This window comes from Buteo buteo, chromosome 24 (genome assembly GCF_964188355.1).
Source record: "Buteo buteo chromosome 24, bButBut1.hap1.1, whole genome shotgun sequence".
Lineage (NCBI taxonomy): Eukaryota > Metazoa > Chordata > Aves > Accipitriformes > Accipitridae > Buteo > Buteo buteo.
In genome coordinates this window covers 22,017,454-22,035,723 of record NC_134194.1, presented here as the reverse complement: position 1 = coordinate 22,035,723, position 18,270 = coordinate 22,017,454, and the positions used below count along the sequence as shown (strand labels likewise).

Here is an 18,270-nt window from a genome sequence, read left to right as displayed (position 1 = left end):
TTTTCCATAGAAAAACTGTCATAAAATTAAATGTTGATGGTAGCGCTGTACAAGTTAAATCCTCATGCATCACCCATGGTCAGCATGAGGACCTCTTCGGTGGACCCTTTGTGGAGACTTTTAACAAGACAAGAGACTGAGATATAAGAGTGCCACTGACTTGAAGAATGCCACACTTAGAGGGCTGGAGATCTGGGCTCTCCTGTATGCTGCAGCTTCCCTCAGCTGCAGGAGAGAGTGGCAAGGCTGTAAAAATACCACTTGGCTAAGAGCAACCCGTACTGTAAATTACGATGGGCGGCTGCCAGATTTCTGTTGGCTTTGTGACATGTGCCATAGAATCTGGCAAAACACGAGAATCATTGGGGTGTGCTACGAGCTCTGAGTCATAATTCCATGCTGCCCTGAGGATCTTTCTGCCTTTCTTATATAATCCAATGTTTGTTTACTGACATTGCTTTGGAGATAATGCTGCAATACATAGAAACATCTACCCACAGGGAGTGCTGTTCCAGCAAGGTGAGTTCAATGGGTTACTGCACAGCATGTGCTACTAAGGTAGTTCAGACCTAGTTCAGTGGGTTATGCTGTTGCATGATGAACAGACATTTGGCATCCCTGGCTGGCTCACACTGACATTCAAGTGAGCCCCTATCCAGGCTCCTTGGATTTTCCCACAGAATAGACTATCCATGGAAATCCTCCTAGCATCCAAGTGTCTTGAAAGGCAGAGAGCTGAATGCTATAGCATGCAGGGAAGCCCTTCCACGGTGACTTTGCCTCCCATGAGGACCTGGGATTCATACTTGTGTTGACTAGAGGTGGCTACAGAACAAACAGAGATGAAGAGAGGCAGAAAGTGTCACTTGGCAACCCATGGAAGGACCCAGCTCAGTAAGGTCCTGAAGGAGAAGAGAAACTTTAAGCATGGTCCACACCAGACTCAGTGAAGCTGCTCATAATCAGACCTATGCCAGCAAATAAAACAATAGGCAGGATAAGACTGGTCTGATGCTCCACCTCTTCAGCTTCCTATTGCATGTCTCTCCAACATCCTATTTCACCTATTCCGTATCACCTGTTCATTCATCCTCCCCAACAGCTCCTACTTGCTGGGACACTTCTGCAGAAATCTTGCCTCAATATTCCCTCTTTCATACTTCTTCTGTATAGCCCTCTTTTCAGGATGTGAATAGTGCCCTTAGCATGAACACCACCACCAAAGATGATGGCATCCTCCAGTTCTGTATACTGGTCTCTGGAGGTGCTCTGTAGATGTGCATGCATGCATTAGGACATGGATTCACCTCTACTTGCATCTATGGGTCTCCTGCTTAGGACAGCATGACTATTTTGGAGACAGCATGAAACAGCATATGGGATAGTCCACCACGGTTACCTTTTGTAAATAAAGGATGGTCCCTTTAAGCACAGCATAAAATTTCTTCCAACCTCTTCTTCCTCTGGGAGCTAAAAAAGGAAGAACATTTAATTATATATGTCTGCTTCTGCTAGTGCTGCTTGACCTTCACTTTTCTGGCAAAACCAACCCTTCTCCTGACACACCAGAGGCATGCAGTGATGCCCAGAGCTCATACACCTCCAAGCTATGGCTTATGAGTGGCTTGTCTGCAGGGACATGTGTTTGAGAGGCATGGGCTGGGAGATGCAGCCTCCCAGCAGGAACACAAGCAGGTCAAAACCAGAGATGAGTTGGTAATAGGGGTACCAGTGGACATGTGCAGGAAGTGCCTGCTCCTCCAAACCCAGGTTCATGTTCCTTGGACTAAATGCTTGAGGAGCAGAGACATTCCCTGAGCCCCTCTGCTTCAGATGAGTTAGGCAGACATACCCTGGATAAGGCAGCTTCTGTTCCACTGAGGAGGGAGCATTAACACCAGCCGTCTTGATGGACTTGGGGACAGAGAGCTTGCTGGAAGCTGGAGAGGGGTGGGAGGTGAGGGGAGCCATCTACATCACCACAAGACAGCTAATCCTCCAGGCATGGGCTATTAAGAAAGTGCTGGAAGCAAGGGAGGCCTTTGGTGGTAATCTCTACTCAAGACTTTTAATCAGCTGCAGTGACTGGGCCAACCATATCAGTTAGCAAAAGGGGTTATCCAAGGTTTCATTAATCTCTGCTCATTAACAGTTCCCAAATATATTTTCCTTTACCTTTTCTGTATTCCCATATGCTGACAGCAGATCTAGGAGGCATCCTGTTGCCCAGCCAGCACATGGCAGCTGTTTCCAGCACATGGCAGAATATGGACAGGAACAAAGCTTCAAAGACCAGACTGTCCCCAAGGTCAGGGCTGGGGTGGACAACTGCTGTGGAACCACCCTCACCCCATTGCTCAGAATGTGGGATTCAGGATTATGCCCATGAACAGGATGGAAGACCAGGTTTATCTGTGTGGGACAGGCACTGTTAGGTTCCTTGGCAGTGAGAAGGGAAGACTGAGGCCTCCTGAAAATAGTCGTGTCTATAAATGCCTCAAAACACCCTCCTTTCCCTCTGCCCTGGCACTCATGGATCTAGGGATCTCTCTTGTGTTCCCTGGGATGCAGTGAGGAAATGCCTTCAGCAGGAGAGCCAGAGAGAAGGCTAGGGCAAGGTTCTGGTACTGCCTGGGGCACATCTTCTCCTGTCCCATTAACACGTACTTCTCTTCCCATCCATGTCTGCATGGGTTTTACGTGTGAGGACACCGTGCTTGTAGGTGACTGCGTTCAGCGCTTGGGGGATGTCCAGGAAGGGGTTGCTGCTGTCAACAATCCTTGTCACTTTCTTCGCACTGGCTCCGAATTTGTCATCTACCAGCTCCGAGAGTGATTTCCTCAACTCGTCCTCATCACTTGGAAACAAAGTCAGAGAAGAGATTGAGTGGAGGACATGTGGGTTGGGTCACAGTATGAACTATCTGCTTTGGTTTTAAAGAGTTATTTATTACAAGGCTAGTCAGAGAAAGAAAATGAAAGGAGACGCAGGGACTGTAACACACAGAGTGTGCCAACGGTGGTGACCTGGACATAGCTGGGAGGAGCATGGGTGGCAGGTAACTGTCCCAGTGGTCCCACTGTGAGGTTACTCAAAACAGGTAAGGGAATGGGTGCTTGTCTGAACACCAGGGAACAGCAGACACACCATTTCTGAGGACTACAAGCATTTCACAGGGACAGTCTCCAATTTTGTGCCCTAAAATCAGAGCTTAAGGAGGTCTTTTGCTGCAGACCAGGTATCACTGGGGTTTCTCAACCTCTGAGAGGCAGTCCCTGGGGCCTCCTAGGTGCTGAAGGAGCTTGAGGAATGTCCTCTGCATCTCTAAGGAGCAAAAGCTCTGCAGACATTAGGGAGATGGGCCACTTGATCAAAAAATCACAAGCCCCTGGAATAGGTTATACATCATCTCCCCACTTGTGTCCTCAGGGTGGGCCAGCAGAGAGCAAGAAGTGCTGGTCATTTCCATAAAAACTACTTCTTCTCACAGATCTCCTGGTCCTGGACCCTGGGCAGCACGGGCTGAGCAGCTTATGGAAGTGTCCACTGACTCCACCAAGCCTGCCTCTTCCTGGTTGGAGTAAAACATACTCTGGCAAATAGCAACTAGAACTTGTATGGGAAGTGATATTTCCCAGTGTCCCTGGGACATTAAGGAGGGAGAGCAAACAGGGAATTTCTGCCCTGTGTGATACATCAATGTCTAAATGGTATGAGTGGTCACCTTAGGTTGCAGATTAGATTGGGACCTCAGCTGAGGAGTGACTCAGGGATGAATCCACTAGCTGGGATGTAAGCAGTAAAAACCCCACACTTTCCCACCTGCAGCAAGTACATGGCCAAAGCATCAGACACCTCTTGGAAGAGAAGGATGATTTCTCAGCCCTCAGCACCCACAGGAGTCCTGAGGCTTAGGCAGAGCCCAGACACTGCACCTGGGTGGAGAGTTAGCGGGGCTCAGTTCTCGGAGCTGCACCCTCTGAGCTCCTGCTTGGTGGTGCCTGTCCAGTTGGGCTTTGTGAGCAAGGGCATTTCATTCCCTGGGATGGGCAAGGACAGAAGGAAGAAGCAAGCAGGGAGAAGAGGGTCTCGCCTGTGCAAGGTTACAACTCAGTGCCACATCTCCGAAAGAAAAACAGGTACCCCATGTCAGGGAGCATCTGTCCCACAGCAGAGGAGCTGAGAGGTCTCTCGTGTTGCAGCCTGTCCATCTGCAACCAAGCAGGACACCCTGCAGCAAGGCAGGTCCCAGGTCAGTGTGGGGTGAATGAGGGGGTGCAAGGATACAAGCTGGGTGGGTGGAGGAGGGCAGGAGGGGGGCTAGATGCTGCTGACTGGAACTGTACCGCTGCAGCAGGACATCGCGGGGGGCTGACATCCCTCGGATGTGCTCAAGCCAGGGAGCATGTGCTGGCAGGCATTGTGTAACCACTGCCCGCATCCAGCAAGCAGATGCACTTCTGCTGAACTCCTCTTATGTAAACTGTCCCACCGGCACCTTCTGCGGAGCTGCAGGGCTCCCTCTCGTGACTACGTCCACCCGCTGATGCGGCCTTTGCTGCAGAGCTGGCATTGCTGCTTTCCTCTCACATAGATGCCACGCAAAATTATTTTTAAAGTGAAACCGATACTATGTGACCCACTAAGAAACCACTGCCCTTCCAGGGCCACCAGCTGGCTGTGTCCTTTCCAAAGGAGACACTGGCCCACAGTGAGCACTGCTGCCATTGGGGGCATGGCTGGCAATGGAGGCTCCTGCTCTGCAAAGCTTGACCCAGGTAGTTGGGGAGGGAGGTAGGATCAAACTGTCTCCAGTCACTTTTCTGGCCAGGACAATATGAGGAGAAGAGCAGGTGATAGAGCTAATGGTCCAGAACATCCTGCTCAGTTCCACAACCCTCTGGAGACAAGAGAGATCTGAGGGGAGGGGAGAGAAGGAGAGGAGAGGAGAGGAGAAGAGAGGAGAGGAGAGGAGAAGAGAAATGTCCACTGTGTTAGCTTAAGGCCCCAGGTCTGTCATGGGCTTCCCCACAGCAGTGGTGGGGAGGCTTTGGGGCTGGGGAGCACAGCACACCCCTTGCTGAGGGTCCTGGTCTGTGCTCTGGGCAGGGGGTGGGTAGCAGAGCAAGGGAAGAAGGGCTGAGGAAGGTGCTGCGTGAACCTGTCACGGAGGCCACCATGCTAGCTGTTCCCAGACTTGTTTCAGAGTAACAAATGATGATCTGGAGGAGACAGAGTACATCTCATCGAGTTTGTGGACGACATAAAAATGAGAGGTACAGGGCCACCACTCAGAGGGACAGGAGCCTCACCAAATGCAACACCCTAGTACTGCACTGGTCCTGAAGGAGGGTTGGCCAGGGCTGACTGGCTGGGGAGCAGCTCTGCAGAAAAGGCCCTGGCGCTCCTGGTGAACAGCAAGATGAACAGGAGCCAGCCAGTGTGTCCTGGCAGAAACGGAGGCCAAGAGCATCTGGGCTGTGTAACAGCGGCACAGTGAGGAGGCTAAGAGAACTGATCATCCTCCTCTAGTCTGCACTCATAACATCATATATTGATACAGCAAACAGTATTGGGCCCCCAATACAGGAAAGGGCATCAACAAGGAGAGAGTTCAGCAGAGGCCACTAAGATACCTGGGGACTGGAGCACTTGCTATGTAAGAAGTGGCTAAGGGAACTGCTCTTGTTCAACCTAGAGAAGAGATGGGTTTGGGGGACCTCATGGCAGCCTTCCAATATGTGTGAGGAGGTTATCGAGGGAACAAAGCCAGGTCCTTCACTATGGTGCATGACAGGAGGACAAGAGACAGTGGGCGTAAGTCAAAACAACAGTGGTTTCGAATGGATAAGAAAAAAATATCACTCTCAGAATAATTAAGCATTGGTTCATGGATCCAGAGGGGCTGTGGGTTCTCTATCCTCGGAGGTTTTCAGGATCAAACTGAACAAAGCCCTGAGCATCCTGGTCTGAATTCAGTGTTGACCATACTTCGAGGAGGAAGCTGGACTGGAGATCTCACAAGGTCCCTTCCTGCCTGAGTGATTCTCTGATACTACTTCCAGAAGAAACTATGTGGAAGAGATGGAAAGTCTCAGTGACCAAAATAACCCCAAATCTTGAGCTCCTTGTGCAAAGACCTCTGAAGCACCTGGAGTGGGACCAGCATTTTATAGGTGTAATAGTAAACAAAGAGGGCATTCCCTTCCTTGAGATCATGCCTGTGGACCCTGTGTCCACTGGCTGCCACCAACCTCCCCATCTGCTTTTGTGTCTAAGCCATAAATAAATCTAACTTGCCTACAGGAGGGACTTCACTGCTTAAGGGCTTGGCAGGAAATGTTCTGGGAGCTTCTGCAGCTAAAAACATGACTCAAGACCTGTGAGCTACTTTGAAAGACACACTCTCTCTCAAATGCTTAATGTATACTTACATGGCCCACTCCAGCTTCTCATTCTTGATGGAGTTATATAGTGTCTGAAACAAGAACATGGTATTAGCTGTGTCTCTCATGGAAGACATGTCTGGGTGGTGGAGACCATCTCCACCACACTCTGTCTTGTGTTCTTGGAGAGATACCTTCCTTGCTGAACTGTCCTGGAGAAGTATTCACCAATGAGACAGACAATTGGTGTCCTGCTCGACCCTTTTTTGTCTATGTGCCATGCTAGGTACTGGACTGGACATGTCAGCAGCAGAGGGATCTGGCAGCCAGCCTTGGTCAGGAGCCTGTATACGATATTTTTGACTAATTCTAGGTGCTGCAACTAGTCCTGAGTGAATCCTGGCCTACACAAAGATGATAAAAGACTCTGGGGTACACCAAGACACCTCCAGTGTCTTGACTAGGGGAAAAGGACAGTGGAGGCTTGAATGCTGCCCTGAGAAGCAGGGTAGGAATGAATGACCTTGGGGATCAACTTTTCCAGTTCCTCCTGTGCAAAATTCCAGTTACTTCCCTGAGGCAGTGAGAAAGAAGCAGGAATGGGCTAGGAAAACAAAATGTGGAGGTGGCCCTGACCACACTGAGGGGTGAGGTAGGGTGAGGTTTGCTGGGAGGTGGGGGTGTCGTCTAAAGCACGATGTGACACCCCTGATATGGCACTGGTCGTTTCAACCTCCTTCCATACAGCAAAATCCAGTTCAGATTGCTGGATCTGCAGCAGGTGCAGGCAACAGTGGTGGTGTTAAACCATGTGGAAGGAGAAAATACTCACTTTGCGGTGTTCAACCAATATCCCATGGTACTGAACTAGTTGTGTTGGAACACTACATCTAATTACATGGAAGTAAAGGCAGATAAAAGTATCAGTGCCAGATGGTCATATTTGGGGGCAGAGGGTACCTTGTTCTGTACATTGTCTGCTGCATCACAGAGCTACCGTGGGGCAGAGGGACCCCTGGTATGCTCTGAGGGCAGATATGACACAAATCTGGATAAAACACCACCAGGGAACAGACCTCTGGTGGCTCACTGTGAGTTAGAAGAAGATATCCATGTGGGTTACAATCCTTCTAATGAAACAATTGTGCACTGGAAAATGCTGATTCAAGGGCTCAGAGTGTCCCAGCAGGACTAGGTGGCACTACAATAATAATGACAGTATCCCACTATCTATTTATATCATGTTACCTTCAGCAAATCCTTTGCAAAGTCCTTCCCATCGTTCAGGCCATCCAGGTTTGCTATGAACTGTTGACATGACATCTTTTTGCCAATATTCTGTAAGGCAAAGAAGCAGCTCATTAAACTTCTGGAGAGTTTTGACTTTAATCAGAGTGTCTTTTAAAGAACAATTTTATATGTAGCGGTGAAGTCTGGGTTTGCCCCAAGAGCTCAAAGCTGAAAGGTCTTCTGCTCTGATTTTCTATTGTGCTTTTTGCTTTATTTGCTCATGCCAGCACCCAAACCTTTCAAATAACCTCTTTTTTAATGGTGGAGATAAAACACCTGAAAATAACCTCTCTAGCTCTTGCTCCAAACTTTCTAAGTGATCTCACCTCTGGTCTCCAGGTTGGTCCTGGTACACAGTCTGTGTCTCAAAACCCAAGACAAGTACTCAGACTGCCTTGAAATTGCAATGCTTGGATGTGTCTCCAAGCCTGTCGTGTGTGAAACTGTGTGAGTATGCAGTGTCAACATCTGAAGACAGCCAGCATTGGGCAATTACTTGTCCTTCACAGAAACTGTTATTTTTGATTGCCATTATGAAAAGAGATGATCCTGCTACTGGTACTGCATGAACTTGAGTACTGTGGCATGTGAGGGCAATACATGTACACTGGGAGAATCTCACAACCTGGAACAATGCCAAGGTTCTAATGCCAAGACTATTTGGTGCTGATGCTGCCAGGTCATCTGGCATCCCTGATATCAGTCTGTGGCATCTGTCTTCCCAAACCCTTTACCTCTCACCATAGCAGGTGAGTCACTCTCAGCCTGCAAGGGTCAAGGGGCTGGAGGCAGGCAGCCTTTTTTCAAGCCTTCCCCTGCTATCCTACCTCTCCAAAGGAGTGGAGCAGAGGTGTGGAGGAGTCAGTGAGAATTGTAGGGTTCAGAAAAAGGAGTCTGATACCACAAAGGAAAGATAGGTGTCTCCAGTGCCATGTCATATTGCAGCCTTCACACCCTGGAGTGAAGTCCCCAAGGACAGACCCTGTGGTGACATCACATGGAGAGGACAACGGAGTTAGTGAGAGGAGAGCACGAGCTGCCACCAGTGGTCCTAAAGATCCCAACAGCATCCTGACACTGGGTGGACTTTGCATCAAGGTATCAACAGGGTGGCCATCCAGGAGGACCTGGGAGGATGGCCAAGAACAGCAGAGCCAGGAGCCTGCTTAGGGAGTCAGTGAGGAAGAAGGGCCTCACTGGGTCACTGGGAGGGGATGAAGCTGCAGCAGATGATATAGCAGGTGCCCTGCAGGGCAAGATGTGTCCTCTGTGCAAGAAAATAACCTCTTGAAAGAGACTGACACCAGAAACCCCTGCCCACAAACATGCACAACAGATGACCTGGAGGCTTCTCCCCAGGTGAAAGCATCAGCAAAGAGTGAGGCCTTGGGATTAGCCCACAATGGCCCCACACACACCCACCATCTGTGTGTGCAGACATACTCTTTGGCTACACAGGGAGTCAGCACTGCCTTTGAGCAGCTCTGTCTCATACTCTTAATTATGCCTCCTGTCAGTGCCACCTCCAGATGAGCTGGCACCCTTGAGAGATCAAGAAAAAGAGGAATAAAGCACTGTTACAAATCTGCAGTGCCTTGGGACACAGTGCAGCACAACATGAGGCTCTCTGCTTTCTCACAGGGGAGACCCACAGCTGATGCCTGACAGCTAGAGGCTACTGCCAGCTAGTGCTCAGGGGGTACACTAGCTGCAGAAGAGCTGTGGGGAAACCTGCAGACAAGCTAGGTTTTATCAGAAGAGAGAAGAGAGATTTGTGTACTTGCTGGCTGGTGAATTACAGCCAAAAAAAAAAAAAAAAAAGCCAGCAGCACAAAGGCATGTGAATGGAGAAAGGAAGGGGGGTGAGAGAGTGCATTAAAAAATGCAGTAATGAACTTCCACAAGGGAGGGAGTTTGAAGGTGAGGTAAGTGTGTTGCCTGAGACCTTGAGGCACCAAATTACTTTGCACAGAGAGAAGGTGACTACTTCTACCCCTGCCTTGAGGCAGGAAAGCAGAGTGCACAGCACAGGTCTTTCTGCCTGCAGAGATCTTGTTGCAGTGATCCAGCAATGAATGCAGAGGCCAACACATTTTAGGAAGTGAGTCGATACAGTGAGATAAAGTGGCATAAGTTACCAGCCTTGCAGGCCCTTCTTTGGGTTTCTCACATACTGTGCCCAAGACATATATTAATCCCAGGGGATGGCTTTTTATTCTGTGATTTGTCTCTTTCTCTTGTGCAAGAAGATCTCTGAGCTTGGAGACAGCAGCCACACTGTGGAAAAGCAGCTAATTGCTGAGCAACTGAGAAGGATGAAAACATACCCTTTCTTTGACAGCCAGAAGAGGTGATGAGAAAGGTCCAGCAAGGATGCTAATACTATGAATCAGCTTGTTGGACAAGACTGTTGAAGCACTGCAGAATCGGGGCACGATTCAGGCTGGCTGTCAGTAGGACTGAGCACAGGATGCTGGGGTGGCTCAGATGCAATACAACCTCAAGTCAACGATACCTTAACACTTCAGCTTGCTGCTTTGAGAAGTGGCCTGGAGCCAGTCACTCAAATACAAAGCCCTGCAAGTGCCTCCAAATCAACACCATCTGAACAGAGAAAACAAAAAAACACGGACTTCACAGCTTCACTTGATCAACACTTGCAAAGAAACAGTTCTGTGATCACAACTGCCTCATTATCAACGGCACCAGCACCAGGGGCTGCCTGAGCTTTCACATGCTGCAACAGTATTTAGCAAGTATAGGGAATCCTAGGAACAACTCTGGAAATGGTCACTATGAGGGCGCCTTCTTATGCAGTAGGCCACCTTGCTGATTCAGCAAGATCTTCACATGTGGACATAATCTTCAGGTGAATGTATCTGCACACCTCAAAGCTCAGTGTTCAGATGTTCTATATCCCTTGCTGAACTGGGACCGCTGGGCAGGGAGATGCATCTTCATTTCTGGCCAGCCACACAGATGGGGGCATTTTGATTTTTTGTGGTGCATCAATCACTTACCAGCAATAGAACAAGCAGCGAGGCTGCTTCACAGCCACACGTAGCTACTATTCCTGATATGTCCCCCTGGCAGAAAAGAACTTCTTCCCATCTTTGCTTGCTCCAGGCCATGCAGCAAAGCATGAGAAATCACTATCAGACAATCAGCATGGTGTGCTTGGATGGAGAGTGAGCGAGCAAACAGTGGATTAAATAGATGAGAAGGGATGGATAGTTAGAGGAATGGGTAGAGACAGTATGGGAATGGCTAGACAGAGGTGGACGGCTGCAAACAGTGTATGAAAATGGAGAGATGCAGAGACAAGGTGCACAGTTAGAGTGCATAAGAAAAAATTAGGAAGGATGAGATTGATCTGATGAAGGGTAGACAGGGCTGATCCTGCTACCCCATTGTTTCAAACCAGTGTAACTAACTCCCCTGTTTACAGTTGGGTTCTTGCCTCCTCTGGGCCTCAGCCATCTGCTGCTGAGCTGACTCATCCAAGATGATCGCAGACCATCTCCTGAAGTGTCCAGGATGGCTCTATCCACCTCTAGAAGACTCTGGGCTGTAGCCTGGCATCCCTTGGCTGTTGCCAAGTTCCAGCCTTAGGAGGCTGGGCCAGTGAGTATGGAGCTGGATGCTCATACCTGGGAAAAGCAGGTGCCATGTGAAAGGCCCAAGAGGAGAAACAGTTCCTGGGGGCCAGAGGCCATGAAGGGTGGCTATCTGGAGTGCTCTCCCCAGCAGTCTGTGAGCTGTTAAACCACTTGAGCTTCTGGGCTAGAGGCCCCAGGCATCAAACATCTCAGCTGCAAAGTGGTGAGTGGAGTACATCTCCTGTGAGCTCTCCAGCATGAGCCTCATGCCCCTAGAAGGCCCTGCTTTTACTCAGGCTCTTTTGACCTCTCCTAAACACCCATCTTCAGGGGAAAAAACCCAAACAACCACATTTACGCTTCAGCATGAAGTGAGGGTCATTGGTCTGACTGGACCAAGGGATCTGGCAGTGGATGTGTTCTAGGCTGCAGAAAAAAAATCACCCCATTGCAGGGAACAAACCTGCAAATTTTGGGTACCAATGACCCCTGGGCCACGCACAGCTGCTGTGGGCAGACTGGTGTCATTCTGCAGGTGACACCAGCAGCTGCTCGTACCTCAGAGCTCTTCTGCTCTCCCAGTGCTACTAACACAGCACTATTGCTAACACCAAACCACAAGCTTGGCTTAAGGAGAATATCACAGGGTTTGTAAGATTAATAGTGAGGGACATGTGGAGTTAGGAGCTGCCAGAGATCCCATTTCAAGCTTTGTTCAGTGGCCATGAGAGCTGCTGGCCTGCTTTTTGAACAAAAGCTAAAGCTTGTCACATTACAATGTGACTCCAGAAGCTGGGCTTTGCTGAAGTACCAAAATGCAAGCATGAGTGCTGGTGATGCATAGGTGTTGATTTGTCACTGTCCTTCCATGGCCAGCAGTTCTGAACAAGGAGGGGTAACAGTGACAATTGAAAAGGAGACATCCCAAAGCTTTGTCTCCAAGGAGCAGAGATGGAGCAGAAGAGTACTTACTTTGTCATAAGATCTCCTGGAGCTCAAACAGCACCAGCAGAGCAAGGTAGAGAGTTGCAACAATCTGGTTTATACTACAAGGCTTGTAATGCTGGCTTTTAAACACCAACTCCAGGTGATTCTATGAAAATGGAGTGTCTCATTTTAAAGACAGTAAATTTTCTAGACAGTTTGGAAACTGGGCCTGAGTGTACCTGTGGTAGAAAATCAACAGTACTAAGGCAAAACTCCAGTGTGGCCAGGTGCAAATCTCATGTTTTAAAGCCAGTCTCATTACTTTTAACCCTGGACTCAGTATATGTGATGGTCATTGCTGGAATGGTGAACTAGCCCATTCTAGACACACTGCTGTAGGGAACTGCCCCTTTACAGAGACACATCAACCATCTTTTCCTAACCAAAGGAATTTCCCACTCAATGGCAATGCACAGTAAAACACTGAAACACACACAGAGTATTAAAAAAGGAAATAAAATAACAAGTGATATGCAATATCGTGACAGCATCTTTAACAAAAAGGGGTGAGAGGTCAAGTCACACAATCCCAGGTACGCTGCCGTTTATGGAGGTTTCTTTACACAAGGAGAATTTCATGTGATGCATATCAGCTGCCAATGGGTTGCTAAGTAGTGAAGGACACTGCACAACCACTTAGGAATCCAGACAAACAAAAATCCTTATTTTTTTTTAACACAGAAAAAACAAGTCAAAAGCCAGTGCTTTAAAGCAAAACACTAGAATGACTGCACTTACCACCTGGTAAAGGGTTAAAGAGCAGAAAGAGAGGTTCCAGGAGCAGAAGGAAATAAAAAAAAAAAAAGGAGGAGAAGGAGAAGAAGAAATTAATGTTACACATGCGGAAAAATAAAGAGAAGATTTTTCAAAGAAAAGCTCGGGCATTTCTACACCTGGTCAAAAGAAAGCTATTTTTTCTTTGCCTAGATAGCATGAGATCATTTTTTCTTATCAAGCTTCTTAGCCAGCTTGTCAATGAAAAATAGAAATGGTGAGGTTTAGGGTTTTTTTGGGCTTTTCAATAATTTTTATCTTCCCAGAGACATATTTAGGATTTTTTTTTAAATTAAAAAAACCTAGACAAAATATTAAGATTACTTTGGAGTGAAGTTGCATAGTTTTCCTTCTGCCACAATGCTGCTTTTGCTGTTGCAGGAAATGCTTTGATGAAAATATTTCCTTGGCTCCAACCATTTCTGTAGAAGGATGAATGCTTTGTGAGACCCTCCCAGAAGCCAGCCCCATTGCTATCCCACTGCGTGCAGAGACACTTTGCCTAGACATGTTACTGGCAGCCATGTGGGTGGGAACAGACCCAGTGGCCAGTGTAACACTGGTCACAGGCTGCCTGTTCCTCAAAGGATGAGGCCATGGCAGCTGTAGCCAGCTTGGTGCAGGCTACAGCACATGTCCAGAAAGGATGGTCTTGCAGAGACCAGTAATTCCCTTCACTGACTGCTGTGTTCATACCTTGCCAGTCATGAAGGCAGTATCTGTGCCCTAATGATGGGGACGGTCTCCCAGGAGGACTGTCAGGATTGCACCAGTGAAGCTGGTGGCCTTTGCATCTTTGCTGTCAAAGGTGAAGAGCACTCATGTAATGTCCTCTTCCCACCCCCACAGAAAAAGGCTCCTTTCAAAGGTGATTATAAACCAGTATGCAAAAAAAGAGCTAGGTTATGGCCTACTGTCCTCTCATTAACAGGATAATGAAGAGAAAATCAGGGCAAGCCTCTGCAGATGCACAACGAATTGTTACCAGCTGGAGGCAGAAGACAACTCTGATCATACAGCTTGGAAATCACGGGCTTGTGGGGCAGAAAAAGGGTGTGTAGGTTTCACATGCACAGGCTGCTATAACAACCCATACCCCCATACCTTCTCCCAGATGTATGCTATAACAGGGGTCTCTAAGGGTACACAATGTCCCAGTGCTGGCCCCTATGGCCAGTCCCATCTCCCCTCTGCAGTTATTTTCCCTCCCACTCTCCTCTGCCCTGTACACATTTAGGAACAAATCCAACCTATGCTGCCTGAAAGAGCCTCTAAAAGGTGGTGAAAGATCTTCTTACAGCCTCTGCTGTTTTCCAACCACACCTTTGGGCACTGAGCTCTGCTCACCCTGCTCTTTGTCCAGAGGCCTCTCTGATATGAAACTCTCTAGTGGCTTTCTGTTACACCTTGAGGAAAAAGAACAGCTGGGACTTAGTTCATGTTTTGGGAAAGAAAGATCAAATCTAGCCCTGCATGAAAGTACTGGTTCCCTTGCAGCAGTTTTTGGGACGAAAGAAGCCTCAGGTGTCTGCACCGCAAGAAATAGCAGCACAATTGGTGCTGCTGTTTGCCAGCCCCACAGAGACTGGCGATGAAGACCTGGGACAGGGCTGATGCATGCAACTGGTCCTGGGAAGAAAGCTGCATTGCCTGTGCCTGTACAAGATAACTGATGTCAGCAGGAGATATGCCTTTGGCTTGAGTGTGGGAGTGAGACACTAAGAGGACTGTCCCCAGGTCTGGGCCTGGCACCCAAAATTCCCCCTGGAGCTGGTCAGAGTACTCTCTGCCATCCTATCTCAATTTTCCAGCAACACATCCCACATAAGGGGACAGACCTTTATACTGGGAAGGAAAAAAGGAAGGATGCCTCTCCAAGTACTACTTACATGGCCGTGAAGGTCTGTGTTTAGCAGCATCAGGGCGCAGGTGAGCGTATGAATCCCATCTGAAACACACAAGTCAGATGGGTATGATTACTCCCCTTCCCATGCAGTTTTGGTGTTTGCTGTCTTGGCAGCCCACCCATTGCAAAACCAAGGCTAGTTGCTATGTCTGGGGACCTTAAAGAATACTTGTTTCCTTCAACTGCATAAGATAGTTTTAAAAAAAAGATATCCTCTGTTCTGTCAAACTTTACCTTTTTCTGAAACGATCACCAGGGAGTTGACTTTAAAGCAGTTTTGTCAATGGCTTTCTAGACACCAGACTTTCTGCTGAGTCTTCCTCTGTATCTGTTTTGTGCCAATGCCATTGTAGAATGGGGCAGAGACCCTGGCAAACAGAGCTAGTTTGCCCCCAGTTGATCACAGTCACCTCAGGGGTTTGTCCTGAGGTCTTTAGCCATCATTCCCAGGCAGCCTGTAAGCTCTTGAGTTGTTCAACAAACACAACTAAAAATTAGTGCAGCGTTTTTGGCTCTTTGACTTAACAAAACTCACATGAAGTTTTCCTTCCATTTGAGACAGTACAGCACCCTCTTCTTTACCATGTAGCCTGGTGGCTTGCTGTTATTTCAAAACCATGCTGTATCCTGAAACTGTTCAAGCTCAAGAGACCCGTTGCCACACACCACCTCACAACAGTGAGATGTAAATGCAGTCTGGCACATCAACTGATCCTTGCCAAGGACCTCACAAAAGGGCTAGAGAGCACCAGGGAGGAGGCAGGGTCAGAAAGACTACAGCCTTGGTCTTTGGCCCTGCTCTTGGCATGAGTTGGTGTGCTCACACAGATGGGCTGCTCCACAGACCAAGTAAGACATGACGTGATGCTCCTGGCTTATTTCCCTCGTGCATCCTGCTCTATGAATTGGTGCCCTAGGGTCAGGCTGTGATTTACCCCAGGCCTGGCTGGGGAAGTGGCAGTGGCCTTTTCTTGTGGGGGTAGATGTGCAGCCACAGAGAGCCAGACATGGCCTGTCCCCATCCCAGGCCGCCACTAAACAAAGGCACCATTTGTGTGGAATAGTGATGAGCCCTGAACAACCCATGCTCAAGGCCAAGCTCTGAACACTGCCAGCTAAAGGCAATCAAACACACGAGCCCAGGATGAAGGCAACTCAGCACATGAGCTTCTCCCTTTCCTGGAAGAACCATGGTCTGAGGAAGGAAGGGTTTCTCATGGGAACATCATGTATTTCTCTATGAGGGCTGACAGTTCTGGGGACATGGTGTGATGGACATCCCCCTTCAAGAGAGAATCACTTCCTAAGAAAGATGCTTCCTTCACTTTCACAAGAAGCAGCTTTGGGCTTAGGACAACATGCCTTCCCAGTGTGTATTTTTGAGTTTCTGTGGGAGGTTCTGGGCTGACATCTTCACCTGGCCCTACTGTATCACTTTGGTCAGGTAAATCATGTTTCACATGGCCCCAAGGTGGAGCTGGCGTCCCAAAACTTGCTATTCTCTCCCTGTTGCTTAGCTCAGTTGCATTCACTTTTTCTCTCTGCTCACGCGGTGTCACAACACAACTATATTGTTCTTCTATGCCTGGGCTTTATCAGTACAGGAAAGCACTAATAATGTGTCCAGGACACCACTCTCTGGGAGAAAAAAACAGCCACCTCACTCAGTGGTCAGCAAATCAGAGCTCCTGCCACCCTCATTTGCAGCATCCCATCATGCAAGTGAAGTGACTCTTGGTGTTGCAACAGCCATGTCTCCATCAGTGGAGGAGTTATTGAATCAGCGCGTAGTAACGCCCTGAAATGTCTTAGAGGGCTGTAAGACCTTCTCAGCTGCCTGATTATCTCCAGACAAAACTTCCTTGACTCTATCATGCCTCTATGCCAATAGACCGTCACAGCCAGAGGTGTTTCTTTAGAAATCTAGATAATACACAGTGGCTCAGCTTTCATCTTGGTGGAACATCCTTTGTGAGTTTAGGCTGGATGCAACAAGAAAGAACTGCTTCCTGAAGAAAAAGCTTGCAATAACTTTCTCAAATTACCATGTACCTAGTGCATGCTTTTGAAGTATCTGCAAAAGATGTGACCTGAAGGAGCCACTTTTCTTCCCTCCATTGCATCAGCTTCAAGTAGAACTTGGATCACAATTGTATTTTTCAAGCCCCATTCAATTCCAGTACTGAGCACAGCTCTGTCCTGCTTGGGACTCATTCAGTTTACATTTGGTCTGCAGAAAGCGGTCCTGCCCAGCCTTGTGAAATGTGCTGCCACCATCACAGGCAATGCTGTGGCCCTAAATGTTAATGAATAGGTCATGACAGCAGCAGCAGCAGTAATATGTTTCAGATCCATTTTCCTTATTCCTAATAGTTTTATACTGTTTAGGAGTATAATATTTTCAAAACAGGTCCTACTGGCAGCATTGACATCTCCACTGAGGGCCATGCAGTTATGGAAGAGTTTAACTTTCTGGCTTCATTCGTGTTTGCATTAGCAGGCACCTTTCTTGCCGAGTGTTCAGAACTGGGATCTAATTTCTCTTCTGAACAGTTGCCGTAGCATGGCTCCATCAGCAGTTTTGTAACCCATGTTGCCACATGGCAAAGCTTGCGTTTTGTTTGACTAGTTACTGCCCTCATGCTGAAGGGTGTGGGCTGGAGTCAGAGGTCTGACCCCCTGTGCTCCAGCTCAGCCTGTGCTCAAGTTGGTGTGTGCATACATCCACACCCCCCCCCAGTGGGTGGTAGGCACCTGGGGACCAGAAAGGGAGAAAGGGACCCAAGGCCCTTGTCTATAGGGGTGGGAGATGGATGCAGTAGAATTGGGGATCACTTCCAGGGGGAAGTGTTGAAGAGGGGTCAGGACTTGGCAATTAGGATATTTCAGCTGGGGACTGCTGCTGAAAATTCAGCCTGCAGCTTAATGTCTTCATGTGAAAGACCCTTCCCAGGTAAGGTTGTCTTTGGATCAGTGGGTGAGAACATCATACAAATACAGGGAAATGAAATCTAAACCTATGTTTTATTGGGATACCACTGATAAAAGAAAAGAGGTCATTCTGTTCTGAGAACAGTGCGTGTCCAGTTAGCTTGGCAGAGGGACTGGAAGGTTCATGTAACACTAGGCACTGCTGCTCTTTGGGAAGCCTGCAAGATGGAGACAAGCAGGAGGTCTCAAGCACAACTGGCATACTGCATGCAGAAAGGGGTGGAGGAATAACTGGCACTGCCATGGTGCCAGCTGAGAGCAGGTCAGCAGTCTGATTTCCACCCAAAGGGGCATTTCCAGATGCCTGTAAGCAGGCATGTAGAGGCATTCATGTAA

General features: G+C 48.3%; 1 protein-coding gene across 1 annotated transcript in view; it reads right to left on the bottom strand.

Annotated features, from left to right (window-relative positions):
• The window catches only part of PSD2 (pleckstrin and Sec7 domain containing 2), a 46,207-nt gene that overhangs the window by 11,415 nt on the left and 16,522 nt on the right, over positions 1–18,270 (bottom strand). The window contains exons 6-10 of the mRNA XM_075056211.1: positions 14,927–14,985; positions 7,636–7,725; positions 6,436–6,479; positions 2,668–2,858; positions 1,400–1,470 (exon numbers count right to left, since the gene is read on the bottom strand). Coding sequence (XP_074912312.1) covers positions 1,400–1,470; positions 2,668–2,858; positions 6,436–6,479; positions 7,636–7,725; positions 14,927–14,985 — 455 coding nt within the window. The remainder of the gene's footprint in view (positions 1–1,399; positions 1,471–2,667; positions 2,859–6,435; positions 6,480–7,635; positions 7,726–14,926; positions 14,986–18,270) is intronic.